The sequence below is a fragment of the Eurosta solidaginis genome, chromosome 3 (genome assembly GCF_040869045.1).
Source record: "Eurosta solidaginis isolate ZX-2024a chromosome 3, ASM4086904v1, whole genome shotgun sequence".
Classification (NCBI taxonomy): Eukaryota; Metazoa; Arthropoda; class Insecta; order Diptera; family Tephritidae; genus Eurosta; species Eurosta solidaginis.
The window spans coordinates 102,492,825-102,519,297 of NC_090321.1; the positions used below are offsets into that span (position 1 = coordinate 102,492,825).

The window sequence follows — 26,473 nt, forward strand, 5'->3', positions numbered from 1 at the left end:
TGATGGTAGCGTGCTCCGCCTACCACACCGTATGCCCTGGGTTCGCACCCCGGGCAAAGCAACATCAAAATTTTAGAAATAAATTCTTTAAATTAGAAGAAAATTTTTCTAAGCGGGGTCGCCCCTCGGCAGTGTTTGGCAAGCTCTCCGGGTGTATTTCTGCCATGAAAAGCTCTCAGTGAAAACTCATCTGCCTTGCAGATGCCGTTCGGAGTCGGCATAAAACATGTAGGTCCCGTCCGGTCAATTTTTAGGGAAAATCAAGAGGAGCACGACGCAAATTGGAAGAGAAGCTCGGCCTAAGATCTCTTCGGAGGTTATCGCGCCTTACATGTATGTATGTATGTATGTATTGTAACGAATTTACTTCAAATCCTCTTATTTGCAACCTTCTGCTAAGTTCGAATCACTAAATTGTTGAATAAATAACTCCACATTTCAATAATGCAAAATGGCCTTTATTAAAGTACAATAACACTACTATTGCCCGACAGATAATGTACTTAATTCAAAAATGACTCTCGCGCCTCTACTGGCGTCGTCTTTTATACTGTTTGGTTTACTCGTTGACATTTCTATACGGTTCTGTTCTAGAATCTACTAGTTGGTTATCTGCTATAAGTTTCGCAGCTATAACTACAGATGCACAATTTTTATAGCTTCTCTCACAGCTCATGCGCGGGTTTTTGTGAGCGACACTTCCACAATTATATTGCATATCTCAGATAAGATATCTGCATGTGTTTGTGCGTTGCTTCTCCCTACGTGTACGTACATATGTATAGACATAATGATTGAATTATTGATGTGCATCAAGTCACTGCTTAGCATTGGCTTAGAGATGGCAGTACCCCTTAGTGTTGCTAATATTCGTAACAATATAGTTAACCAAAACTAACCAAATATTTCTGGAGAAAATATTCGGCGTGAATTGTTGTTGCCAAAGTATCGTGTGATATAATTTTATAGGGGTTGAGTAGCTCTGCTTTTGGGTATTAAATATAGATTTTCGTCAACTTTTTTTGAAATTTCTATACCTTATTTTTGAACGCACGCGTTACACTGTGCATCCTGTTATTCAACGGAGCCTTAATACTGTTGTTATCGTTCGAATCACTGAACTATATTCGACAACACTCACACTCAAATGTTCTGTATATAATATATAATATATAATGCAATTTAATAGCATCATTTCTATGTTAGTAGATCTTCAAAATTTAATGTATTCGCGTACTTCACTTACCTCGTGTTAAGATCAAACCGAATGACCATCACTTGGACTGCGCCGCTATTATACTCTCAGTTACCTTGTTCGCCTATTTCTCCCAGGGTCTAGACTTTTGGCGAACAACCTTCTCGATAAATTTTTTATTTAAATATTTCTCTCATCTGCTGCATCTCATATTCACTGTTGTCTGCTATGTATGTATACATTTGTGCGAGTAATGTCTTATACGCTCTTAGCTGCTGTGTAAATGTGTGCCTAGCTTTTTGTTGTCTCATCTGCTTACATTGCTGTTTTGGTTGTGCAGCATTTATTTACCAAAGAGGATAAACTTAATAAGAGCAGCGGTGGGCACCACTACATTTACACAGTTACCAAATTGAGAATGTGTTAGTAAACACGAACGCGTAGCGAGCACGAAAGCAAAATCAATTATTTATTTAGTTTGATTTCAATGCTTGAACGGTGAGTACGTGTTACACGCATTCTTTGATACTCTGTTTTAAGCGCGCGTGCGACACTTCCTTACTGTTGATTTTGACGAAGTGGCCGTTGTGCTCTCGCTTATCGTATACATATATGGTCGCTTAGCAGGTGCTAAGCTCACGCCCACCCCGGAATAAGAGCCACCAGTTTGCTACTAACTAAAAAATGTATGCCGAATGTTTTCTAAGAGGGAGATATTTGAATTGTTTCGCATTTATCCATGCGGTGTAGGCACCTTGTGCAACTGTGATTTTTGAAAAGAGAATTAATTAATTAATTAAATAACGTCGGAAAAATAAACACAAATACCCCACGAAAATGTATAAAACACATTTTATGCACATCTCGCAAAAAAAAAAACAAAAACCAACGACTACCTATTAGAAAACATCGAGCAAATGGCTGCGAGTAACGAGTGACGTCTCTTATCATAATTTATCCTCTTTGTATTTACTAGCAGTGACTAATGGAAGCTGCTAATATTCGCCGCAATGTTATCAAACAAAAGAGGCATCTACAATGTATATATATGTAGATTCTACATATATACATATGTATGTACTTTGAAATAATTTCCTTATTGATCATTTGTACAGCGAATTGCAAATATTGGGGGCAACTTCTTTTAGCTACAAAAAAACCGCAGTTCTATACTAATTTTTGTGCTGATAGTTATGGTTACGATAAAATTGCGATCATGAAAAAGTGTAAAAAAGGCAAACGATTTTTTTTTATATCAGCAACGGAACATTATATAAATTCGTTTGCTGGAGGATGTACCTAGTACTTAGAAGCTATTTGTGACATAAAATATATTATCATGTCTGCTTACCTCTTCCTTAGATACACAGTTCTCACTATCAGAAGTAGTATCATAGTTGTTACAATGTTCTGAAACTGAAAATAGAGTGCATCCTGTAGGATCCAAAGGAATACACCATTGAATAGCGTTAAGAAGAAAAAGGTCCGACCAAGATTCCTCCAATAAAATAACCTTGAACGATAGAATATATATAGGTATATGTATGCTGTCCATGTATGGAAATATTTTTTTTGAGCTTTGATATCGCAAGACGTACTAAACTTTGTGTAATTATACTCAAATGGCATGGTCCATCTTGAGACCTTTGCTGGTTTTTAAAGATTTTAGTCAACTTGAAATTTTTGCAAACTTGGGGTCTTATTCTGTAACTCTATTCAGTAGGAAATACAAATCCAAAGCTGTCAAAATGTCATAAATTTTCAAGTACGAAAGAAACTTTTTTCGAATAAAGTTGCAGAATAAAGCCCCTGAAATCAGTAGCTTAAAAATATAAAAGCTGTAAAAGGTAATGTATTAAACATTTTGTTTTTTATTGTATCTGCAATGTTTAGTTTTTAAAAACTGACTTCGCTTCCTAAAGCAGAGAGACTATACTGCCGTCTATGGCAAAAAGGCAGTAAAGTTTATAAAGTGAAACCAGAAAAATATGAATTGCGAGTTTTACATTTGTTTTAACTAAATATTTCGTGCACAACAAAACTTAGTGAATAGAAATATTGAATGGCTTTATGGAGAGCCGTTGCCATGTGATCCTGGTACATAATTCTTTTCGGGGCCCGAAATTAGAACTGCCTGCATGTCTTGATGCATTATGAGTAGATTGCACGTATTTTTATAGAGAACGGTAGATTGAGCGACACTGGCGCCATCTGACATGAAAAAGTAGCCAACTTGCAACTTTTGTTGCAAGCAAAGCATAAGAAGAAGAATTTGACATTGTCTTTGGCTAAGGGTGCTGGGTGCTGGCACGCTTTGCAAGTGAAATTATTTTTCCTACTCGTTGGTAACTTTTCTAACATTTCTCGCAATTAAAAACTGTAATATAACAATCGAATACGACACAAAATTTGTTAGCAAGTATTTTTGTTGTATAGGGAGAATGTTTATAACAGTGCTTCCCGAAATTTTGTATGTGAATGGGTAAGGCGAAATAAACTTCAATTGCCAAGTCTGAAGTTCCTTCATTTTTATAAATCTTGGTTGATTGTGGCGATGTTACTGGAATGCCGCGGCCTTAATATTATGTGTGAATTGAGTGCGAACAATTGTTTCACTGTTTGCCGAGTCTGCTTTATATCTCGACGCTTGACAAACCTCTGCCCATCACCAATTCGGCAAACTAAGAGGGCAGTGCACTGCCGCAACATCCAAGAAAAGAAATATGTACATCACGGTTAGAAATATGAACCTAAATTTGAATCCATTGGTGGGACTACTCACAATTTTAAACAAAATTTTTCTAAAACTTTGATGTTGCTTTGCCCGGTGCGTGAACGCAGGATCTTAGGTGTGGTAGGCGGAGCGCGCTACAACCTATTATCTTACCCATAAACATGTATATTCTTTCGTTTTAGATGGCTCCATCATCATCTGTAAAAGACTATGCGAAACCCCCAAGAATTAAATTTTGATGAACTTAATTCAATATAAAAATGTTTTTCTACATACATACATATCTGATGCAAATCGTTAGCGCATTAAAATACAACTCGCAGGTTCAATTAAATGACTTAAATAAAAACCGAGCTCAAAGCTGAAATTTTCGCAAGGAATCTTAGAGTTTAAATTCGAACCGATTTTGGTTTGGTCATATATGTAGTCCAAAAATGTTGTAAGCCTAGGCCCAAACTTTTAACCGTGTTTATACCCCGTGGGAATTTCATTGGGCCTTTTTATTTGAGATTTGGGAAACTGGGGAATATTTTTTAATTTCTGTGGGCAAGCTTACATAGTTTACCTGGCATCACTGATTCAAGTCAAAGCTTTAAAACAGCATTTCAAACTGTAGAGTCCCAGTACCATTCGCGATTATTCAAAAGTTAGCAACGCTCATCCATCCATCCGCATTTGAATAGATATAGGGGAACGCTAGATTTCGCAGTATTTCATCTTTGTTGAAGCATTCGGATAAAACCAGCCGGATAATTCAGGTTCTAATAGATAGGTTGAGACACTTAACATTTAATCAGTGCTATTATCTAAAAAAAAAGCTAACAATATTTGAGTATATATGCAAATTATAATACTTTATAATTGTCACGGGTGGGGTAAAAATACGCTATCCGTTAGTGAAGTTATCTTAGTATTGTATCAAATTTGGGGAATTTCTGATAATTATACAGCTTCTGGTATAGTTCGAATCGCTGAACTGCCGCATAAATAATTCAAATATTCAATATATCAAAATGTTCCTTATTTACAACTCTACTGTGGTAGTAGTACTTCACAAATTAATTACTCGCGTACTTTACTTATAGCGTGTTAAAATCAAACTGGTTCATTATGCCTCAGCTTGCGCTGCTTTTGTACTCTCTGCTGCTTCGTTTGCATATTTCCCCAAGGGTCTAGGCTTTTCACGAACAGCTGCTTATTTATTTTTCCACAAATCGATGTTACTGCGCCAAATGCTCAGTGACTACTAAACTAAAGAGAATAAGAATACGTGTGCACAATTGTGCCACTAAATGCCGATGCCTGGTTTAGATCTACATATATGTGGCTGCTTACTTCGCTGTTGTTGTGCATTTACTTATTAGCAGCACAGTGACGCATCGAAATAATGATAATTCGACACACTGCCCTCCAGATCTAATCGCTGCCAGCCTTTCCAAATAAACAACTTTCATGTCGTTCCGTGGTTTGTTAACGGTTTGCATGCGGTAAACTACTTCGTTATACAACTTTGTATGAGCCTTCCCAGTTACACTGCAGTTTCGGAGACAAAACTTTTTTTCGTTGTGGGTTTGTTATAAAAACCAAATCTCCTTCCAGAAAACCTTCCGAATTCATCATCCGTAGAGTTGTCCATGTTTTTCGAATGTCCAATGTCTTAAACATTTGTACTTTTTTGTGATAGATATTATACTGCCTTTGGCCTCTGAATTATATTTACATATTCAAGTCACTAGCTCACCAGAAAGTTACTTAAAAACCGATCCCAAGATTTCAAATCTCATATGTACTTGCAATTATATTGATCCGTGCGTCCCCTAACAACATTTTTTCTCCTTTTGTTCCATTGTATCGGTGCTCTAAACAAAGTGTAGGTTTGAGAAGTTACTTATAAATCGATCGCAAGGCCCCACATGATCTATAATGATTTTCTTAATATATCTAAATATTTCGATCTCTTCCTCAGCTAGTAGAATATTTTGTCCTAAATACCTCATTTTTACACGACTGTAAGCTCTTTTCAAGTCTCTAGGTTATCAGGAAGTTATTTATAAATTGTAAATATACCATTCGCGGTGCACAGTGTAACTTTTTTCACTTTTAGGATGCCAAAATTAATAACAGCCAAACCAATAGAGCAATTCATTTGAAATTTTGCAGTGTGGTTGCATATACCTCAGTCTGATTTGAGAATAAAAATTATCCTCCCACTTTTTCTCCCTGCCCTCATATAAGGTGAAATTTCACATAATCATATTTTCTACTTTACAAGCATTTTCCAGCGCCAATATAAATAAAAATTGTTGAGATTTCTTAACTTTAGCTTAGAGGGTTTTGACTTATATTTAAAAAATTTTATTTTCAAAGTCAAACACAACATAAGTAGGTACATATATTTGTAAAAACTGAATCATTGTAAATTTTACCAAGTAGCGCAACTAACAACTGATCGGTGAAAATTCGCACATTCACACGCACAGTTCTCGACTCAGTTTCAAAACAAAACTTTAGATTATTTAATTCAAATTTTAAAGTGAGATAATCCTTACAAATTTATGTATACAGAATATATATGGCGTTTTTGTTGTTATTAAAACAATAGTTTTATTTATATTAAAGCTTTTATCATTTTTTTTTTAACTTTGAAAAATCTCCGAACACCATTCCTTCATTATATGACATTCGACTGCCTAGTCCACTGCCTTCCACTCTATTTGCAACATAACCTCTACATAAGCTGCCAAACTATATAGTAAACAATGAACTGAATCGAAATACATACTTATAAATAAAAAGTGATATTTTAACTGGTATGAAGTTAGTCGAAGTCAATATCGTCGACATGCTCTGGTTCAGATATTAAGCCAATAACTTCACTCGTTAATGCTCGCCGCTTTAGCCTAGGGTTTTCCGCAAACCGTTTATGAACGGGTCTGACGATATCAGCAATCCGTGCAGCAAATCCAAATTACTACAAATTCTTGACTTTTTTGTGGCGAAAAGTTCACGATAGTTTCGTGCATCTTTGTTTCTGGACTCTTGAGCTTCTTCCGAAAGTTGACCAATAGGAAGAATAGCAGACACGATTATACTCTTTCCATGAAACGGAATTTTATGTACGCTCACTGGCATATTGTATCAAGCATTTTCCGATAAATATAGTACCCTTGTCTCTGTCACATAGTGGTCAAAAGCTTCAGAATTTATTTGAAACCCACACCCTATGCATGAAAGTATTGGATGAAACCCTTCCAAAAGATTGATGATTATGCCGGGTATGCCTGATGTTATTTCAGGATCTCCAAAGAATTTTCTCGCAGTGTTGCCGTGTTTTTTGTTTTGGCATATCAATCAAAAGACCAACTTCATTCCTGAATCTATTTTGGATATGTTTTTTCTTCTTTTTCATCTTTTCCTCATTTTTTTCGCCCCGCATACACCAGGTCTTCATTTCCATTCGATAAGCGATGTGTAGCATACATTCCATGCAACATATCCAAGAATGTAAAGGGGAAATTGCGAAAGGAAGCATGCTTTTGTCAACATTTCGCTGTGACAGGACTCGCTTATTGTTCATATCTTTTGGAGAAGCCCCACATACCCCCCCCCCCCCCCCGGCAGATCGTTGCAAACTTTGCCTTCAATCATGCACAACACAAACGTTGATTTCACCAGTAAGTTTAGGTTATTATATATATTATATTAAGTATTGTTTGAATTGTTGTAGGACGAAGACTGGAAATTTGGTCTTTGACAGATTGCACCTCTTTTGAATTGAACTCTCGAGTTTTTTTTTTTAACAAATTTTATCGGGCGGCAGTATCTCGTGGAAGATGGAGCAGGATTATTCCAAACTATAACCTTTCGTTTGTCAACCATTGTTTACATTTGAAGGAGTATACAATGGAGTTATGAAACGAGGGAAATGAAAAACATACTAACGTCCGATTTCTTTTCTTCCGAAAATTGTTGTTTGTAACAACTATGCTGAGCTCCATCACATCCCCATTTTATAATTGCATTTGGTTTTTTAACCTCAGGAATAGAAAGCAATACCTCTTCTTGTGCAAGACACAATCTTTGTAAGCTGTGATAAATTAGGGATTGTAATTCAATTTCAGCATAGGTTTCCGCTACGGTTATTTTTTTAGGATAGCATAAATTCTTTGATTCTTTTCAACAGTTATAGGAAGGATATATTTTTCTGTTAACTTCTGAAGTGTGCCGCCGGATCAGGGAGTATTCATATGTTGAAAGATTTGAGTCAACTATCATCGCAATTGCTTGATCTGGTTACAAACTTTTCTTATTTTCATATACATATGTATATTCCTGAAGCACTCAATTGCTTAGAAGTATCACTAATAATAGACGACCCTCAGGTAGGCGTGCATACATAACATAAATTGATGGGATAAGTGCACAACTCGTTAACTATGGGAAAACTCATATGACAAACAATGAAGGCTATTCAGTGCACAAGTTTCCTTTTTTTTGGGTTTTTACCATTTCAGGTATAACTGTCTCTTTTTGGGATCTAGTATTGTAGACTTGAATTGAGGACATTCCATTGTTAGGTCACTGCGCTTCATACGTGAGCGAGGGCGTAGAGAGTTTAAGTTGGCGATTACAAAGAAAAACGCAAAATTTCGCAATGGTTTTTTCTTTTATCTGAAACTCTATGAAATTCCGTTTAATGTATATGTATTCGTTCAATAGAATTGGGCGGAATCAGGCAAGTTTTATTCTATTGAAAACGAAAAATTGTCTAAGCTTACCAAACTTTTAGTGGCTGTCCAAAAAAAAAAATTTAAATAAATGCCTACGTGGCTGAAACTTAGCAATGCTGTTATAAGCTACCCAAGTATGTTAAATGAAATAGCTAGAAGTCAAAATGATTATCGAAAAATCCACCACGTGGCCACTAAGTTGGTCAAACATTTTGGACTGTGAAATCATTTTTACACTTGTTTCAATTATACAAGTTTCATAATGCCTATCATGGTGATCGTGGGTTTTTTACTTTGCTTTGTATACATTTTCTTAACAGTTAGTTATTAATCTGTTGAAGGTCAAAACAGTTTTAAGATTGGAGAACATTGTTTTTTGGACTCTTGCCATCCTAAAAGTGAAAAAAGTTACACTGTGCGGCGCCACCAGTACAATTTCGAACAATCAATTTGATGACATGCTGCTTTTGGATTTCTGTATTGACAAAATCATAATGTAGGACTACCCTACATATTATTTTGACATTTGAGTGTTTCAACACTTACCCTTGTAAAATAATCATAATACTTTTGTTTTTGTATGGTTTCTATTTATTTACCTGGTCACGGAATGACAGACTTGCAAAACTTGGTAAGTTTTTTGCCCATTTCACCGCCATAAAGAGAAGACGAGCACTTGTTTCATAAACGGTTTCATGTGGCTGGACGTACAAGTTCTGCGGTACAAATGTCGGTATTGTAAAATGGCAATCCACTTTCTCCTCGCTTCGGTGAGGTTCTTCATCGTTCGTAACATCAATTGAGTCATCTTAAAACAAATAATTTGTTAGAGTGTGATAGGTTATTTCAGCCTATAGAAGAATTTGACAAAATCTATAGGGGCCCTACATGGCTGTTTTAAATTTTTGCTAAGGAATGAAACCGAAACCGTTATTGTGATTACAAAAAAAAAGGAACTCGTTCTTGCAATATCACGTCCAGATATTTATAAAGAAAAACGAAGATTCGTTATTGTTTCTTTCTATATAGTTTGCACGGAATATATCCTCAGCAATTTGTATGTTAACTAGGGATCGCCGATAATGATAATTTTTAAGTTTCTATTAAAAACTTGATACGCCATTCTGAGATCAGTATCAAAAAAAAAAAACAAGTAAGGAAGGCCAAGTTCGGGTGTAACCGAACATTACATACTCAGCTGAGAGCTTTGGAGACAAAATAAGGGGAAATAACCATGTAGGAAAATGAACCTAGGGCAATCCTGGAATGTGTTTGTATGACATGGGTATCAAATGGAAGGTATTAAAGAGTATTTTAGAAGGGAGTGGGCCATAGTTCTATAGGTGGACGCCATAGTGGGATATCGCCATAAAGGTGGCATAAGGGGTGACTCTAGAATGTGTTTGTACGATATGGGTATCAAATGAATGAGTATTTTAAAAGGGAAAGAACCGTAGTTCTATAGGTGGACGCCTTTTCGAGATATCGCCATTAAGGTGGACCAGGGGTGACTCTATAAAGTGTTTGTACGATATGGGTATAAAATTAAAGGTATTAATGAGGGTTTTAAAAGGGAGTGCCCCTCAGTTGTATATGTGAAGGCGTTTTCGAGATATCGACCAAAATGTGGACCAGGGTGACCCAGATAATATCTGTCTGGTACCACTAATTTATTTATATATGTAATACCACAAACAGTATTCCTGCATTGATTCCAAGTGCTTTCGATTTCGCCCTGCAGAACTTTTTCATTTTCTTCTACTTAATATTGTAGTTGTCACAACCATTTTACAAAGTTTTTTCCAAAGTTATATTTTGCGTCACAAAAACCAACGGTATGGTATTTTTTTCATTTTTCGAAATTTTCAATATCGAAAAAGTGGGCGTGGTCATAGTCGCATTTCGTTCATTTTTTATACCAAGATAAAGTGAGCTTAGATAAGTACGTGAACTAAGTTTAGTAAAGATATATGGATTTTTGCTCAGGTTATAGTGTTAACGGCCGAGCGGAAGGACGGACGGTCGACGTGTATAAAAACTGGACGTGGCTTCAACCGATTTCGCCCATTTTCATAGAAAACTGTTATCGTCATAGAATCTATGCCTATACAAAATTTCACAAGGATTGGTAAATTTTGTTCGACTAATGGCATTAAAAGTATTCTAGACGAGTTAAATGAAAAAGGGCGGTGTCACGCCCATTTTGAAATTTTATTTTGTTTTTGTATTTTGTTGAACCATATCATTACTGGAGTTGAATGTTGACATAATTTACTTATATACTGTAAAGATATTAAATTTTTTGTTAAAATTTTACTTAAAAAAAAGTTTCTTAAAAAGTGGGCGTGTTCGTCGTCCGATTGTGCTAATTTTTATTTAGCGCACATATGGTAATAGGATTACCGTTTCTGCCAAATTTCATTACGATATCTTCAACGACTGCCAAATTACAGCTTGTAAAACTTTTACCTTCTTTTAAAAGTGGGCGGTGCCACGCCCATTGTCCAAAATTTTAATAGTTTTCTATTCTGCGTCATATGATCAACCCATCTACCAAGTTTCATCGCTTTATCCGCCTTGGGTAATGAATTATCGCACTTTTTCGGTTTTTCGAATTTTTCGATATCGAAAAAGTGGGCGTGGTTATCGTCCGATTTCGTTCATTTTAAATTGTGATCTCAGATGAGTGCCAGAAACTTACATACCAAATTTTATTAAGATAGCTCAAAATTTACTCAAGTTATCGTGTTTACGGACGGACGGACAGACGGACGGACGGACGGACATGGCTAAATGAATTTATTTTTTCGCCCAGATCATTTTGATATATAGAAGTCTATATCTATCTCGATTAGTTTATGCCGCTACGGATTACTGTTATGCGAACAAAATTAATATGCTCTGTGAGCTCTGCTCAGCTGAGTATAAAAATTGCTGTACCCAGCTATTTCTAAGTATTATCTTTATAGTACGGGCTGTACGGTCAACTCCCCCTTTCAACTGTAATGGAATAGCTACGAAAAAGAGGAAAAACTAAACGTAATATCGGATCTGCGATGCCGTGCTGGGTATGATTTTCCTACTAACTAAATTTAATAAGACCAACTGGAACAGATCATGATTTGGCTACGCCCCGTATTAAACAGACAAGCAGAATACGGAAAAATCCAAGCCAGCGCCCGCAAGTCGTTGAAATCAACGTAAACGGAACTAGAGGAGTTTCTAAGGAACTACAAATTCTGTGCTGTCTAGGAAGTTGTGGGCAACATTAAAGGTCATATTCAACATCACCAAACACGATTGGCAACGAAGTTTGGTGCGAACTGTTATTTCCGAAATATAGAAAAGGGCAAGAGTGGAGCAGTGAAACCTGAAAAACCAGATACTTAAGAGGAGTAATATCGACCGAGATTCCTCCTCTCGCCAGTAGCGATAACACTACAGAACGTTATACTATCTTACTAAATTCAGAAGGGCTAAGCACCAAGCAAAACTTTCCCACCTGACGGTGCTACTATAGCTTCTCAATGAGATGAATTTTCGATAAATAGCCCCACCTTAATAAAGACTGGGGAAAATGAGAACATCATTAAATAACCACTTCGATGGCATCGCGATATCGAATTGGAAAATATACGGAGATACACTTCTGACATTATTCAATGCAAAAGGGGAGTCTGATATTCAGTACACGTAGCCATGTAGTATGCATGCCGGTTAGAACACCGCTTTCAAAACTGCCTCACCGTAATCTACATAGTGAGCCTCTAAGGCCTGATAGGTTGTCAGCAAACCGCTTTTATACACATGTGTTCAAAACAGGATTGAAATGGTGTAAAGTATACCAATTTGGCTATCTACATATGTCTGACTTTTCCTAGGTTGGGTCCGATCAAAAAATTAAGGTGGACCATCGATTGCTGTCAGTATATGGCCAGGTCAAGTGTTACATATAGGCACCGGTCATACAGAAATGTCAAGGTGGGCCTTTGTTAAATTGCTAGTGGTTCCAAATATTGCAAAACGGTCATTATTTTCCTCATGTGAAATTTGAAATTTGAAGAAATTTTGTTAAGAAAATCAAAATAGAACAGAAAGTACATACATACATATTTTTATATACAAAAATTTTAAATTTGGCTTAAGGCTTGGTTTCCTCGAAAGCGGTGCCGCTATACAGCGGCCCTTAGATAACATTAGAGTACGTTGTCAAAAACGTTGCAGTGTTAAGGTAGTTATGTGGAAACTAAGAAGACGGTGAAGTTCACCGTAACGTAATAAAGCGGCAGGGCTATAAATGGTATTGAATTTTAAGGTATATTCATTTGTAAATTTTTGATGTAAACAGAAGTCTAAAGGGCCCATTACTTATTCTTAGCATAGCCTTGATTTGACTTGAGAACTTTCACTTAAAGTTCTGTTAAATAAGCATTGCATGTTACTGATTACTCAAAACTTAGCAACACTTAACTTGACTTAGAAGTCTGTTGAATTTTGATTTTCAATGTAAGTTCTAAGTGACGTTTACATTTCGAGATGCCATTTGTTTGTTTCCATTTCATTTTGACATTTTGTTATACAAATTGATATTTATTTTTATTTTATTTATTAATTTTTACACTCATAAATTAATTGTAGTACTCAAAATTAACTTTGTTTAAAAACCACCACTTTTTGTAGCAAATATTTCACAATAAAATGACAGCTGAAAAACGGCTGATTATGATGCCAGATCGCATGCGCTATATGGAGCATAATCGTGGCTAAGTTGCCAAGTTTACGCCAAGTTAAGTCAAGTCTATGCTAAGTATCAGTAATGGGCCCTTGTAACAGCAGCCTTAACAAATAATAAAAATGTCACCCTGTTTCCAAATTGCTGCAACACCTGATGTCTACTGTGAACGAACAATAGGTGTTGGAACAACTTGGAAACAGAGCAATTCGGCTCGGCAGAAAAAGACCGGCCATTATTATAAATTTTGGACTTGGCGACGCACACACAAAAACAAGAGTGAAATTATTAAAAACTAAAATAACAAGTAAGGAAGGTTAAGTTCGGGTGTAACCGAACATTACATACTCAGTTGAGAGCTATGGTGACAACATAAGGGAAAATAACCATGTAGGAAAATGAACCGAGGGAAACCCTGGAATGTGTTTGTATGACATGTGTATCAAATGAAAGGCATTAAAGAGTATTTTATGAGGGTGTGGGCCATAGTTCTATAGGTGGACGCCATTTAGGGATATCGCCATAAAAGTGGATCAGAGTTGACTCTAGAATTTGGTTGCACGATATGGGTATCAACTGAAAGGTGTTAATGAGTATTTTAAAAGGGAGTAATCCTTAGTTCCATAGGTGGACGCCCTTTCGAGATATCGCCATAAAGGTGGACCAGGGGTGACCCTAGAATTTGTTTGTACAATATGGGTATCAAAAGAAAGGTATTAATGAGGGTTTTAAAGGCAGTGGTGGTAGTTGTATAGGTGGTCGCCTTTTCGAGATATCGCCATAAAGGTGGACCAGGGGTGACTCTAGAATTCGTTTGTACAATATAGGTATCAAACGAAAGGTGTTAATGAGTATTTTAAGAGGGAGCGGGCCTTAGTTCTATAGGTGGAAGCCGTTTCGAAATATTGCCATAACGGTGGACCAGGGCTGACTCTAGAATATGTTTGTACGATATGGGTATCAAATGAAAGGTGTTAATGAGTATTTTTAAAAGGGAGTGGGCCTTCGTTCTATAGTTGGTCGCTTTTTCGAGATATCGCCATAAAGGTGGACCAGGGATGACTCTAGAATATGTTTGTACGATATGGGTATCAAATGAAAGGTGTTAATGAGTATTTTTAAAAGGGCGTGGGGCTTAGTTCTATAGGTGGACGCCTTTTCGAGATATCGCCATAAAGGTGGACCAGAGGTGACTCTAGAATGTGCTTGTACGATATTGGTATCAAATTAAAGGTATTAATGAGAGTTTTAAAAGGGAGTGGTGGCAGTTGTATATGTGAAGGCGTTTTCCAGATATCGACCAAAATGTGGACCAGGGTGACCCAGAACATCATCTGTTGGATACCGCTAATTTATTTATATATGTAATACCTGCCAAGATTTCAAGGGTTTTTTATTTCGCCCTGCAGAACTTTTTCATTTTCTTCTACTTAATATGGTAAGTGTCACAACCATTTTACAAAGTTTTTTCTAAAGTTATATTTCACGTCAATAAACCAATCCAATTACCATGTTTCATCCCTTTTTTTCGTATTTGTATAGAATTATGGCATTTTTTTCATTTTTCGTAATTTTCGATATCGGAAAAGTGGGCGTGGTCATAGTCGGATTTCGTTAATTTTTTATACCAAGATAAAGTGAGTTCAGTTAAGTACGTGAACTAAGTTCAGTAAAGATATGTCGATTTTTGCTCAAGTTATCGTGTTAACGGCCATGCGGAAGGACAGACGGAGGACTGTGTATAAAAACTGGCCGTGGCTTCAACCGATTTCGCCCATTTTCACAGAAAACAGTTAGCGTCATAAAATCTATGCCCCTACCAAATTTCAAAAGGATTGGTAAATTTTTGTTCGATTTATGGCTTTAAAAGTATCCTAGACAAATTAATTCATCATTAATATCATTAATAGAGTTGAACTTTGACATAATTTACTTATATACTGTAAATATATTAAATTTTTTGTTAAAATTTTACTTAAAAACAAACATTTTTTTTAAAAGTGGGCGTGGTCCTTCTCCGATTTCGCTAATTTTTATTAAGCGTACATATAGTAATAGGAGTAACGTTCCTGCCAAATTTCATCATGATATCTTCAACAACTGCCAAATTACAGCTTGCAAAAGTTTTAAATTACCTTCTTTTAAAAGTGGGCTGTGCCACGCCCGTTGTCCATAATTTTACTAATTTTCTATTCTGCGTCATACGATCAACTCACCTATCTAGTTTCATCGCTTTATCTGTCTTTGGTAATGAATTATCGCACTTTTTCGTTTTTTCGAAATTTTCGATATCGAAAAAGTGGGCGTGGTTATAGTCCGATATCGTTTATTTTAAATAACGATCTGAGATGAGTGCTCAGGAACCTACATACCAAATTTCATCAAGATACGTCAAAATTTACCAAAGTTATCGTGTTAACGGGCGGACGGACGGACGGACATGGCTCAATCAAATTGTTTTTCGATCCAGATGATTTTGATATATCGAAGTCTATATCTATCTCGATTCCTTTATACCTGTACAACCAACCGTTATCCAATCAAACTTAATATACTCTGTGAGCTCTGCTCAACTGAGTATAATTAATATAATCCTACAAACTAAGTGTAGGCAAATTATAACACATTTCTTTAATTTAACAAAACCTAATAAATAAAGAACTAAACAAAACTAAAACTACTGTGTGTGGCAATTGGTGTTTGGGGTGGAGTGCGTTGCGCGTGCAAAGCGCATTTCATCATTTTCCAGAGGTTCCAGGAATGGAACCTCACATGGTGACCGTGAGGCTGGAGCCTCGGCAGGCAACCGGATTTTTTTGAAGAAGGTAGGTGGTGGTTTTAATTTTTTTGCAAAGGCAGTTGTAAGTGGCAGTGAAAATACACAATTTTAAATTGAAATAAAAGAAAATTTTTAATGTAACAGAACTAATCCTACGTTAAATGGAGGAGAAATAAACCAAAGTAAAGAAAGCGCTAAATAAAAAAAATTGTCTAACAACTACAACTAAATTATACAGAAATAATGCAAAAAAAAAAAAAAACTTTAAATAACAAAATGTACTAAACTTACAAATAAATGGTACAGAAGTAACACAAAACTAAATATCTACTTGTAGTATAATATAATATGCCATAACTGGATATAAACCCACGCCACTAGCCAACGGTATATCATCGCCATTTTTTTTAACCACCACCACCGCCAGCATTAACATCGAAGACCAGCAGCGGCAGCGCCAGCGAAGACCACCAGCCACCAGAAACAACTCGGGCAGTAGCAGCATTGGCGACGACAGCGGCAGCGTTTACGGAGCGGCAGCATTTACGGTTGGAGCAGCAGCAGTCATACGTATTTATGTATATGTAGCTTTGCCTTATGTATATAGAGTTTTTCTAAGTGTGTATAAATACTTAAGATTTTTGCTTTCACATTTTTGAATAGCAACACATTTTTGAATAGCGTCCGTCTACATTTAACTACCTCAGTTTTCCAAAATTTAAAAATTTTTCGAACCATTTTATAAATTCAAATATTTCCAGATCTACATTCAAATTTACATTTTCTTCAAATTTTTCATATTTTCAAATTTTTAATTTAAAAATTTCTCAATTTATTTTACAAATTCACATATTGATTCAAGGTTCGATTCGAGCTCAAGGCCAGAACAATAATTTTTCAAATTCAAATTTAGAAAAATTAAAAAATAACAATAATTATCATTAAAAAAAAATTATTGTTCTGGCCTTGAGCTCGAATAGAACCTTGAATCATTTATCAATAGGCCGATAAAAACAAAAACAATTGTAAATTCACATATTTTCATGCTTCCATTCTTCAAATTTGCAATTCGTTTCACAAACCTTCTATTTAAAATTTAAAATTTCGGATTTTCCATTTTTCAGATTTTTATTTACTACAGGTAAAAGGAAAAATTTTTTTATAAATACGCCCATTTTCCAACATAATATTAATTTTCACCATATAAGACTGTTGAACTTGATAAGCAGTTTGTAACGTGTAAATTTTTGATTTATGCGGTGGTTCAGTTAAAAACCAATTAAAATTGTTTGCAATATGCGGTGGTTCCGTTGAAAACCAATTAAAATTTTTTATAAAAACGGTGGTTCCGTGAAAAGTCAAGTGAGATTTTTTTATATAAACGGTGCGTCCGGGAAAATATATGAATTTTTTTACAAAGCGGTGCGTCTGTGAATATAAATGGATTTTTTTGAACAAGTTACAACAATTTTGAAATTTTTACCAATTAATACCTATATACTTTTGTGCAAAGTTTAAATTCAATTACGTCTTAAAGATTTTTCTATACAAGTATAATGCACTTTTCCTTAGTTCTTCAAATAAATTGTTAAATATTTCTTTAGCGACTATTCACCTGTACATCAGTTCACTTTTACAAATTTTTTCTTTTTCCTCAATATTTCAGCTTAAATATAAATTCAGACATTCAAACAAGTACTTCATTAATTTCATAGTTTGAACTGAATTATTTTTGCTATTTTGATAAGTACATATGTACCTAAGAAATGGCAAACAAGTGCAAAAAATTCAGACTCAGAATCCGATTCCGATAATTCAGCCTCAAGCTACGAAAGTTTAGCTTCATCTTCGACCGAAGAAGTCACAACCCAGGAAAATAGATTTTCTTGTCAACAGATTTTCCAGGCTTCGAAAATTGTTCCATTAAAAATTCAACTTCTAATTTAGATTCAAATCTTAACGATTCAAATAGTGCAAAACTAACTTCAACTTCTTTTACTTTAAAATCAGATCTTAACGATCCAAATAGTACAAACGTGGCCTCACCTTCTGCTCCAGATCTTAACGATAAAATCATGGCAACACCTGAGGAAAAGAGAATTTTCATTAACACATGTGCTAATTCTATTAGAGAAAACTACAGTGGTGATCCTCTTGCACTTGATTCTTTTATAGACAAAATTGCATTACTTGAACAATTCGCTACTGCAGATTTAACTGATACTTTTAGCGTTCTTAAAATCAAAACTAGAGGGTAAAGCCCGTGAAGCAATACCAAGATAAGTAAATTCAGTTAATGAAATTAAAACAGCTCTACGTAATAGGATCAAACCAGACAACTCGAAAGTTGTAGCAGGGAGAATTGCAGCGTTGCACGTTAACGGTAAAAATTATACAGATTTTGCCAAAAAAGTTGAAGATTGAGCTGACTCACTTGAGCGGTCTCTTATTATTGAAGGGATCTCTCAAGCGAAAGCTCATGAAATGGTTATAGAAATAATAATAGTTCATTTTCATACAATAGCAACTATAACGGCAACAATAATCAAAGATATAGGAATTATAATGGAAATAGATATCAGAATAATAACAATAATAATACACGTTCAAATACAAATCCTAATTCAAACAATAGTAACTATAGAGGTAACAATTCGAAATCAGCGAATGGCAGAGGTAGAAACGCAAACGTTCGCGCTTTAAACGCGAGTGCCCCTCAGGAGAGAACACTGGGGGAGGACGAACTAACCGAGTAAGCGAATTTCCCTCACCAATAGGCATCTACTGTTTGAACCTAAATTATTCAGATTTCATAGAATTACAACTTAACGAGTCACAAAAATTTTGTTCTTTCCTAGTAGACACTAAAGCACACATTTCTTTAACAAAGATATCATGTTTAGACAGTAATATTTCCTTAAATACAAACGAAATTATCAAAATTACCGGTTTTAATTCCAATTCAGTTTCCCCTTTAGGTAAAATTACCGCAAATTAAAATTTTTCAAACTTTTCTATTAAACATACTTTACATGTAGTAAATGAAGACTTTATTATTCCATCCGATGGCATACTAGGAAAAGATTTCCTGAAAATAAACAAATGCATTATTAATTATGAAAGAAATAGTATTTCCTTTTGGGAAGGTAATGAAAAAGTCGCAATACCAATCCTGCACGAAACAGAAAGCGACAGTTGTATCATTCCTCCAAGATGCGAAATATTCAGACTTTTTGATTTAGGTGATTCACCCGAGCCACTTTTCGTGGACTCGCAGGAAGTTGAAAAAGGTGTTTTCACAGCTAGGTGCATTGTTAATTCCAGTAATCCAATAATTAAAGTCATTAACACCACGGATGATGTAAAGTATGTGAAAAGAAAAAGTATTCGGGCAGAAAAACTCTCAAACTACAATGTTTATACAATTAACAAGACAGAAACAGAAGGTAAACGAACGAAAAACCTTATTTCAATTTTAAAAAATCAACATGCTCTTCGTAAACTAATTGACCTTTGCATAGATTATGCCGACATTTTCGCTCTTGACACGGACAAAATGACTTTAAACAACTTCTACGAGCAAAAATTAAGACTGGCAGACAACGAGCCGGTATATGTTAAAAACTATCGATTGCCATACTCTCAGCGAAGAAATAAATCGCCAAGTAAATAAATTGTTAGACTACGGTTTGATTGAACCCAGTTATTCCAATTACAATAGTCCTTTGATTGTAGTCCCAAAGAAAGATACTAAGGGTCAAAAAGCTTATCGTATGTGCGTAGATTTTCGCGCAGTAAACAAAAAACTAATTGCTGATAAATTTCCACTAGCTAGAGTTGACGATATTTTAGACAATCTTGGCAGGGCAAAGTATTTTTCGACATTAAATCTTTTTTCAGGATTTCATCAAATCCCCTTGCATCCTGACTCAGGTGACATTACTTCTTTCAGCACTGACCGAGGTGCATTTAGATGGAAAGTGCTTCCATTCGGTTTAAACATAGCACCAAATTCATTCTCACGAATGATGACAATAGCTTTTTCGGGTATACGACCCAACGTCGCATTTTTATACGTCGACGATATTATCGTCACAGGTTGTAGTGAAGCACACCATATTAAAAATCTTTCAAAAGTTTTCGATACTTGTAGATCTTTCAATCTCAAGCTTAACCCAAATAAATGCAACTTTTTGCGACCAGAAGTTACATTTTTAGGTCACAAATGTTAAGCCAAAGGTTGTTGCCAGACGACTCCAAAATAAACGTAGTTAAAAAGTATACAAAACTGACTGATAAAGACAGGGTACGACGATTCGTCGCGTTTGCAAACTATTACAGAAAGTTTATACCAAATTTTGCGTCTCTGGCAGCGCCTCTAAATCGATTAAGCAGAAAAGAGTTGAATTTGTATGGGATGTAGAGTGCGAAAGAGCATTTTTATCTTTGGAAGCAGCGTTACTTTCACCAAAATTACTTCATTATCCAGATTTTACTAAACAATTCATTATTACCGTTGATGCCTCCACAACTGGATGTGGCGCTATTTTAAGTCAAGAACAGCAAGGTAGTGATTTACCAATTTGTTTCGCTTCTAAAGCATTTAATAAAGCAGAGCAGAAAAAACCAATTATAGAATTGGAACTCTTAGCTATTTACTTTGCAATCAAGCAATTTCGACCATACGTTTATGGCACCCATTTCATTGTAAAATCAGACCATAGATCTCTAGTATACCTATTCAATATGAAAGACCCCTCTTCAAAACTTTCGAGAATTAGGGTAGAATTAGCAGAATACAACTTCACTATAATTTACGTAAAGGATAAATCAAACTTTGGTGCTGATGCACTATCGCGTATTACAATCGATGAGATTAAGGAATCGAACAAAAAAATTTTAGCAGTACAAACAAGATCAATAACAAAACGGCAATAACCTTCCTAGGAAAACAGACAAACACGACGAAAAACAAGTTACTTTACATGTCTACGACAAATTTTCATTTAATTTTTCAAAAAAGATTCCACGAATAAGATATCCAGCGCATTTTTACGATTCGTCTGCGCATCAAAAACCATATCTGCAGGCATTTTTTAATTAAAATAAAATTTTATGATACTTAAACCAAAACACATAAACAAAAACAGCTGATTAAACTGGTTACCGAATCGGAATGAAAACGATTCGAAATCGACTTCGAATCGATTTTTTACAATCGGAATTGAGAACACCAAATAGAAACCGAGTCGAAATCAATGTCGTTTTACTTTTCATTCCGAGTCGGAATTCAGAACAGGCCTGAATGACTTTGGAGAAATTACTTTCGAAGCTTGAATCAGAAGTCGGCAAACGCAAAATTAAGCAAATTGAATGGCCTAAAAACGATATTTTGTTCGAACATTATACTATTACAAATTTCAAAAATATTGGAAATAAAATTTTAAAATCATTAGAAATTATGCTAACAGATCCAGTGGAGACAGTAACAGATGAAAATACAAAATTAAAACTAATGAAAATTTTCCATAATGATCCCATTTCTGGTGGACATTGCGGAATGAAAAGACTTTACGCAAAACTCCGAACAAAATTTTATTGGAAGAACATATATCGAAATATATCAAAAATTGTAAAGATTGTCTTTTAAACAAGGTTAAACCTAAAACAAAAGAAAAACTTGTTTTAACACCAACTCCTTGTAAACCATTTGATATACTAGTAATTGACACCATAGGACCCCTACCTGAGTCCAAATATGGTAACAAGTTCGCACTTACCATGATTTGCGACATGACTAAATACCTGGTAACAGTCGCTGTGCCAGACAAATCGGCAAAAACAATCGCTTCAGCAATTTTTGAAGGATTCATTTTAACAATGAATGCGATAAAATCAGATTTAGGTACTGAATTTAAAAATGAATTATTTGAAGAATTAACTAAACTTCTAAATATTGAACATAATTTTTCAACTGCATACCATCACGAAACTGTTGGCACGATTGAACGTAATCATAGAGTTTTTAATGAATACTTACGTGCATATTTAAAAGATACTTTTTCTGATTGGGATGTTTATTTAAAATACTTTACTTTCCTACACAATACTACGAGTAGCACAGTTTTCGACAATCAATTTTCGCCTTTCGCGTTAGTCTTTGGGAAAAAGGCAACTTTGCCTAATGAATTGGCAAAAGAAAAAATTGACCCAATTTATAATGTCGAAAACTATGCCAAAGAAGTTAAGTTTAGGATCCAGAAAGCACACAAATTGGCACAAAACCTAATTAATAAAAATAAATTGCAAAGTAAAAATCTGTACGATAAAACGGCACGACCTTTAGTTGTCAAAATCGGAGATAAAGTACTTTTACAGAAAGAACCACATCATATACACGAAAATAGTTATCAAGGTCCGTTTATTATAACTAAAATTAACGGACCTAACGTAACTATTTTCGATGAAGTTAAAAACAAAGAAAAAGTAGTACATAAGAATCGCCTAGGTAAAGTAAATTAACATTAATTCAATACCCTGATTAAACCTTAAATTGGGTTTAAAGAAAAATCCAAAATTTTTTTTTAGCAATAGTTTCATTTTCTTCATTTTTCAATAGCCACGAAGGCACAAAAATATATAAAAACAAAAAAATAATAACACACAATTTTGTACACCCAAATGAAAAAATGTAAATCATCCAAATTATCAAAATATGTATCAAAAGTATAGGACAAGCCGTAAAACAAAAAAAAATCCAAGTTAACTACATATATAATATGTAAATATATTGATATTAAATTGTAAATATCGTACAAAGAAAAATTCAAAAAAAAAAAAAAAAAAAAACACAAACAACATATATATAGAACACAAAATTTTGTATATTAAAACGAAAAAATGTAATTTGAATTTATTCATAGTTTAGTACAAACAAAAATTCAAAAATACCACAATTTTAATTAACATATTTTAAATAGTCACAGAATTGCTCCGAACGAACGATCTCAAAGGGGGAGGAACACCCTAATGTGAACATATTCGTTCATTCGCAACAATTCTGTTTAGCTTATGCAAAAGAAGAATGTTACTAAACTGATCACTTTTTCAATTCTTCTTTTCCCCAAAAAGGATGATGTAACAGCAGCCTTAACAAATAATAAAAATGTCACCCTGTTTCCAAATTGCTGCAACACCCGTTGTCTACTGTGAACGAACAACAGGTGTTGGAACAACTTGGAAACAGAGCAATTCGCCTCTGCAGAAAAAGACCGGCCACTATTATAAATTTTGGACTTGGCGACGCACACACAAAAACAAGAGTGAACTTATTAAAAACTAAAATAATTAATATAATCCTACAAACTAAACTAAGTGTGGGCAAATTATAACACATTTCTTTAATTTAACAAAACCTAATAAATAAAGAACTAAACAAAACTAAAACTACTGTGTGTGGCAATTGGTGTTTGGGGTGGAGTACGTTGCGCGTGCAAAGCGCATTTCATCATTTTCCAGAGGTTCCAGGAATGGAACCTCACACCCTTAAGTCTAAGGGCCGATTTCACCAACTCGACTTAACTTAGATCAGTCATATTTTTTAATTTTTCTCTTTCAACACCAATGCTGACTCACAAATTAGCCACCTGTCAGCTTGCTTATTCTCGACTTTCAACAGTGTTGCTGTAGTACAAGTTTTGAGTTGTATTAAATGACAGTATTGATACTTATTTCATTATGCAAATATAGCAACTCCGCTGTTGTGTGAATTCACTGGGTGGCGTGTAATTAAAACGTAGCCAAAAATACTACTATGTATAAAACAGCTGATAGGGTTTTTGCATGTCAAATGTGTTTAGTAGCTAAGTTGGTGAAACTGAAAAAAACTTAGCCTCACATCTGGGCTAACTTAAGTTGCAACTAAGCTTTAGCCTACATCGAGTTGGTGAAATCGGTCCTAATTGTTTGGTACATTACGACTAACCTTGCCATGGTTAAATTGAAAAATATGATTTTTTTTTAAATTTTGGTGGTAGTGATACTTTTTTGTTGCGCAGAGTTGGAAGAAAAGCAATAAAGCGCTATAACTATTTGAAGTGTAGGAAAGCATCGATTCAATATAGGAACGCAACCTCCAAGCCAAGAAAAACTAAACATGGGGTTACCTCAATGTAGTGTCCTATCCCCAGTTTTGTTTATTTTTTACATATCGATGCTCTCTTCTCAACCAAAACGAGTCACCGCTATTTTCTGCGCCGATGACTGATAATGAACATAGTTTCCGACCCTTCCATAGGAGAACAAGTAAAAACAAAAAATGTTGTGAGTGACGCAATTGTACCTACAGTTTACAGCCGTAACAAAATCCTCAAGTCCTTTGCAGGCAGCACTGGGAGCAAAGACAAATAAACGCTGATAGCTACTTAGAAGCATTTGGCCAGACGCTTTTGTGTTACGCGTCTCCGATTCGCTCGTCGAGCTTAAGAAAAATAAAGTGAAGTATCCATGATTAATTAATAGAGGTTCAGCAGAGTTTTGACACTCCCAAGTTTAAAAATTAGGACGGGTTGCTATCCTAACTTCAGTAGTATATTAGTATTGGAGGTAAATGCCTACATGCTTTGGGGAAATTAATCATTTTTACTAAATATTTCGTGAAATTATGAAGTTATGTTGCTTTTTAATTATTTAAGAACTTGTTTGAACAAAGGCGTGCTTGAAAATTTTATTGAAATACGCACGCATTCAATACATTTTGACAAGAGATTGTGCGTTTGTGAAACAAAGTCAGAGATAGTATGTTCTTCAACCTTATTCTGATATAGATAGATGAAACAAATCCTGAAAAGGGGCATTATTGAAAAATATTTTGAGATATGGCGTTATCGAGTTATGGTAATATTTTATTCAGCAGGCGACATGATCTCTTAAAAAAGGCTGATTTTCTAGCAACTTTAAATTCAGGGTTTGACTTTCAAAGACGAGTTCATCATAAATGCCCTCTTGCAACACGGGGAAAGCTCTTTTCCTCTTAACCATCCATGGAATCGTTCCCAACAAACCGTTAATTTGGAATATTCGGAACACGTTAGCAATATATAAATATATATCCAAGATTCCATAAATCTTATATATATATATTAAATCTTATAAAATAAAGTCGCTCCGATTTTAAAACGGGTTTTTGCATTTGAAAGCTTAGCTACGCGAGATGGTACAGTTAATATAATTTGAAGGTATATATTATAGGGGCGTGGCAAATTGCCAAAATGTAGTAAAAAATCATAAAATTTTTGTTTACACAGCTATAACTCATAAACGGATGGATGGATTTAAAAAATTCTACTTTTCAGTAAAACTTTGAAATATTTACCTTCGATCTGCATCAAACAAAATACTTGATTCCTTTCTTATATTAGATAAATTGTTTAAACAAAAGTAACATTCTTACCAAAAAATGTGTGTGTGGTTGTTCGCTGTCAACTGTGCGTGCTAATTGCTTTTGAGTGAGGCATGATGCGACACATACGTAAATATATAGCATTCGCTGCGTTATTTAACTTCGGGCGTAGGTTTATAGGTATCTATGGATGTACATCACTACATAATATAAAACAAAGTCGCTTTTCTGTCCCTATGTCCCTTTGAATGCTTAAACCTTTAAAAATACGCAACGGATTTTGATGCGCTTTTTTTTAATAGATAAAGAGTGATTGAAGAGGAAGGAACGGATGAATATATTTGGCTGAAAATTGGTGGAGGGGTAGCTTAAGAACAGGAGACAGACATAGGACAATTTTTATCCCCTTCTGACAAGGGTCTTGAGATTAAAACGTGGGCCTGGGTAATCCTGGGATATGTTTGTACAATATGGATATCAAATGGAAGCTGTTTTTGAGTACTTTGATACGGAGTATTTTTCGTACCCGCGGGTGACTAGGGTCTCGAGATATAAGCGAAAACGTGGACTCGGGTACCCCTAGAATGTGTTTATAGAATATGGATAACAAATGAAAGCTGTTGATGAGTGCTTTCGCAAAGAAACATCTCAGTTAACGGATGTCAGTTCGATTTGGGAACAAAATGACTGCAATTGTAAAAAGTTTGTCAGCCGAGCAAACCTCATGTAATTGAACCATGTTGAAAATCTATTTAAAAATAAAAAAAATAACACAAACAAAAAACAGGAGAAATAATTTAAAAAGTCCAAATATCATCGATGGAATCGGCTGGATAAGCTCTTCCAGCTTTAAAAAAAGCGGTGCCGCTAATGACGGCGAGTAAAGCGACCGTTCTTTTCCGG

General features: G+C 35.1%; 1 protein-coding gene across 3 annotated transcripts in view; it reads right to left on the reverse strand.

Moving 5' to 3' along the window:
- The window catches only part of Hr51 (Hormone receptor 51), a 433,291-nt gene that overhangs the window by 86,628 nt on the left and 320,190 nt on the right, over positions 1 to 26,473 (reverse strand). For all 3 annotated transcript variants that reach the window (XM_067772890.1, XM_067772892.1, XM_067772891.1), the window contains exons 8-9: positions 9,259 to 9,467; positions 2,547 to 2,708 (exon numbers count right to left, since the gene is read on the reverse strand). In XM_067772890.1, coding sequence (XP_067628991.1) covers positions 2,547 to 2,708; positions 9,259 to 9,467 — 371 coding nt within the window. The remainder of the gene's footprint in view (positions 1 to 2,546; positions 2,709 to 9,258; positions 9,468 to 26,473) is intronic.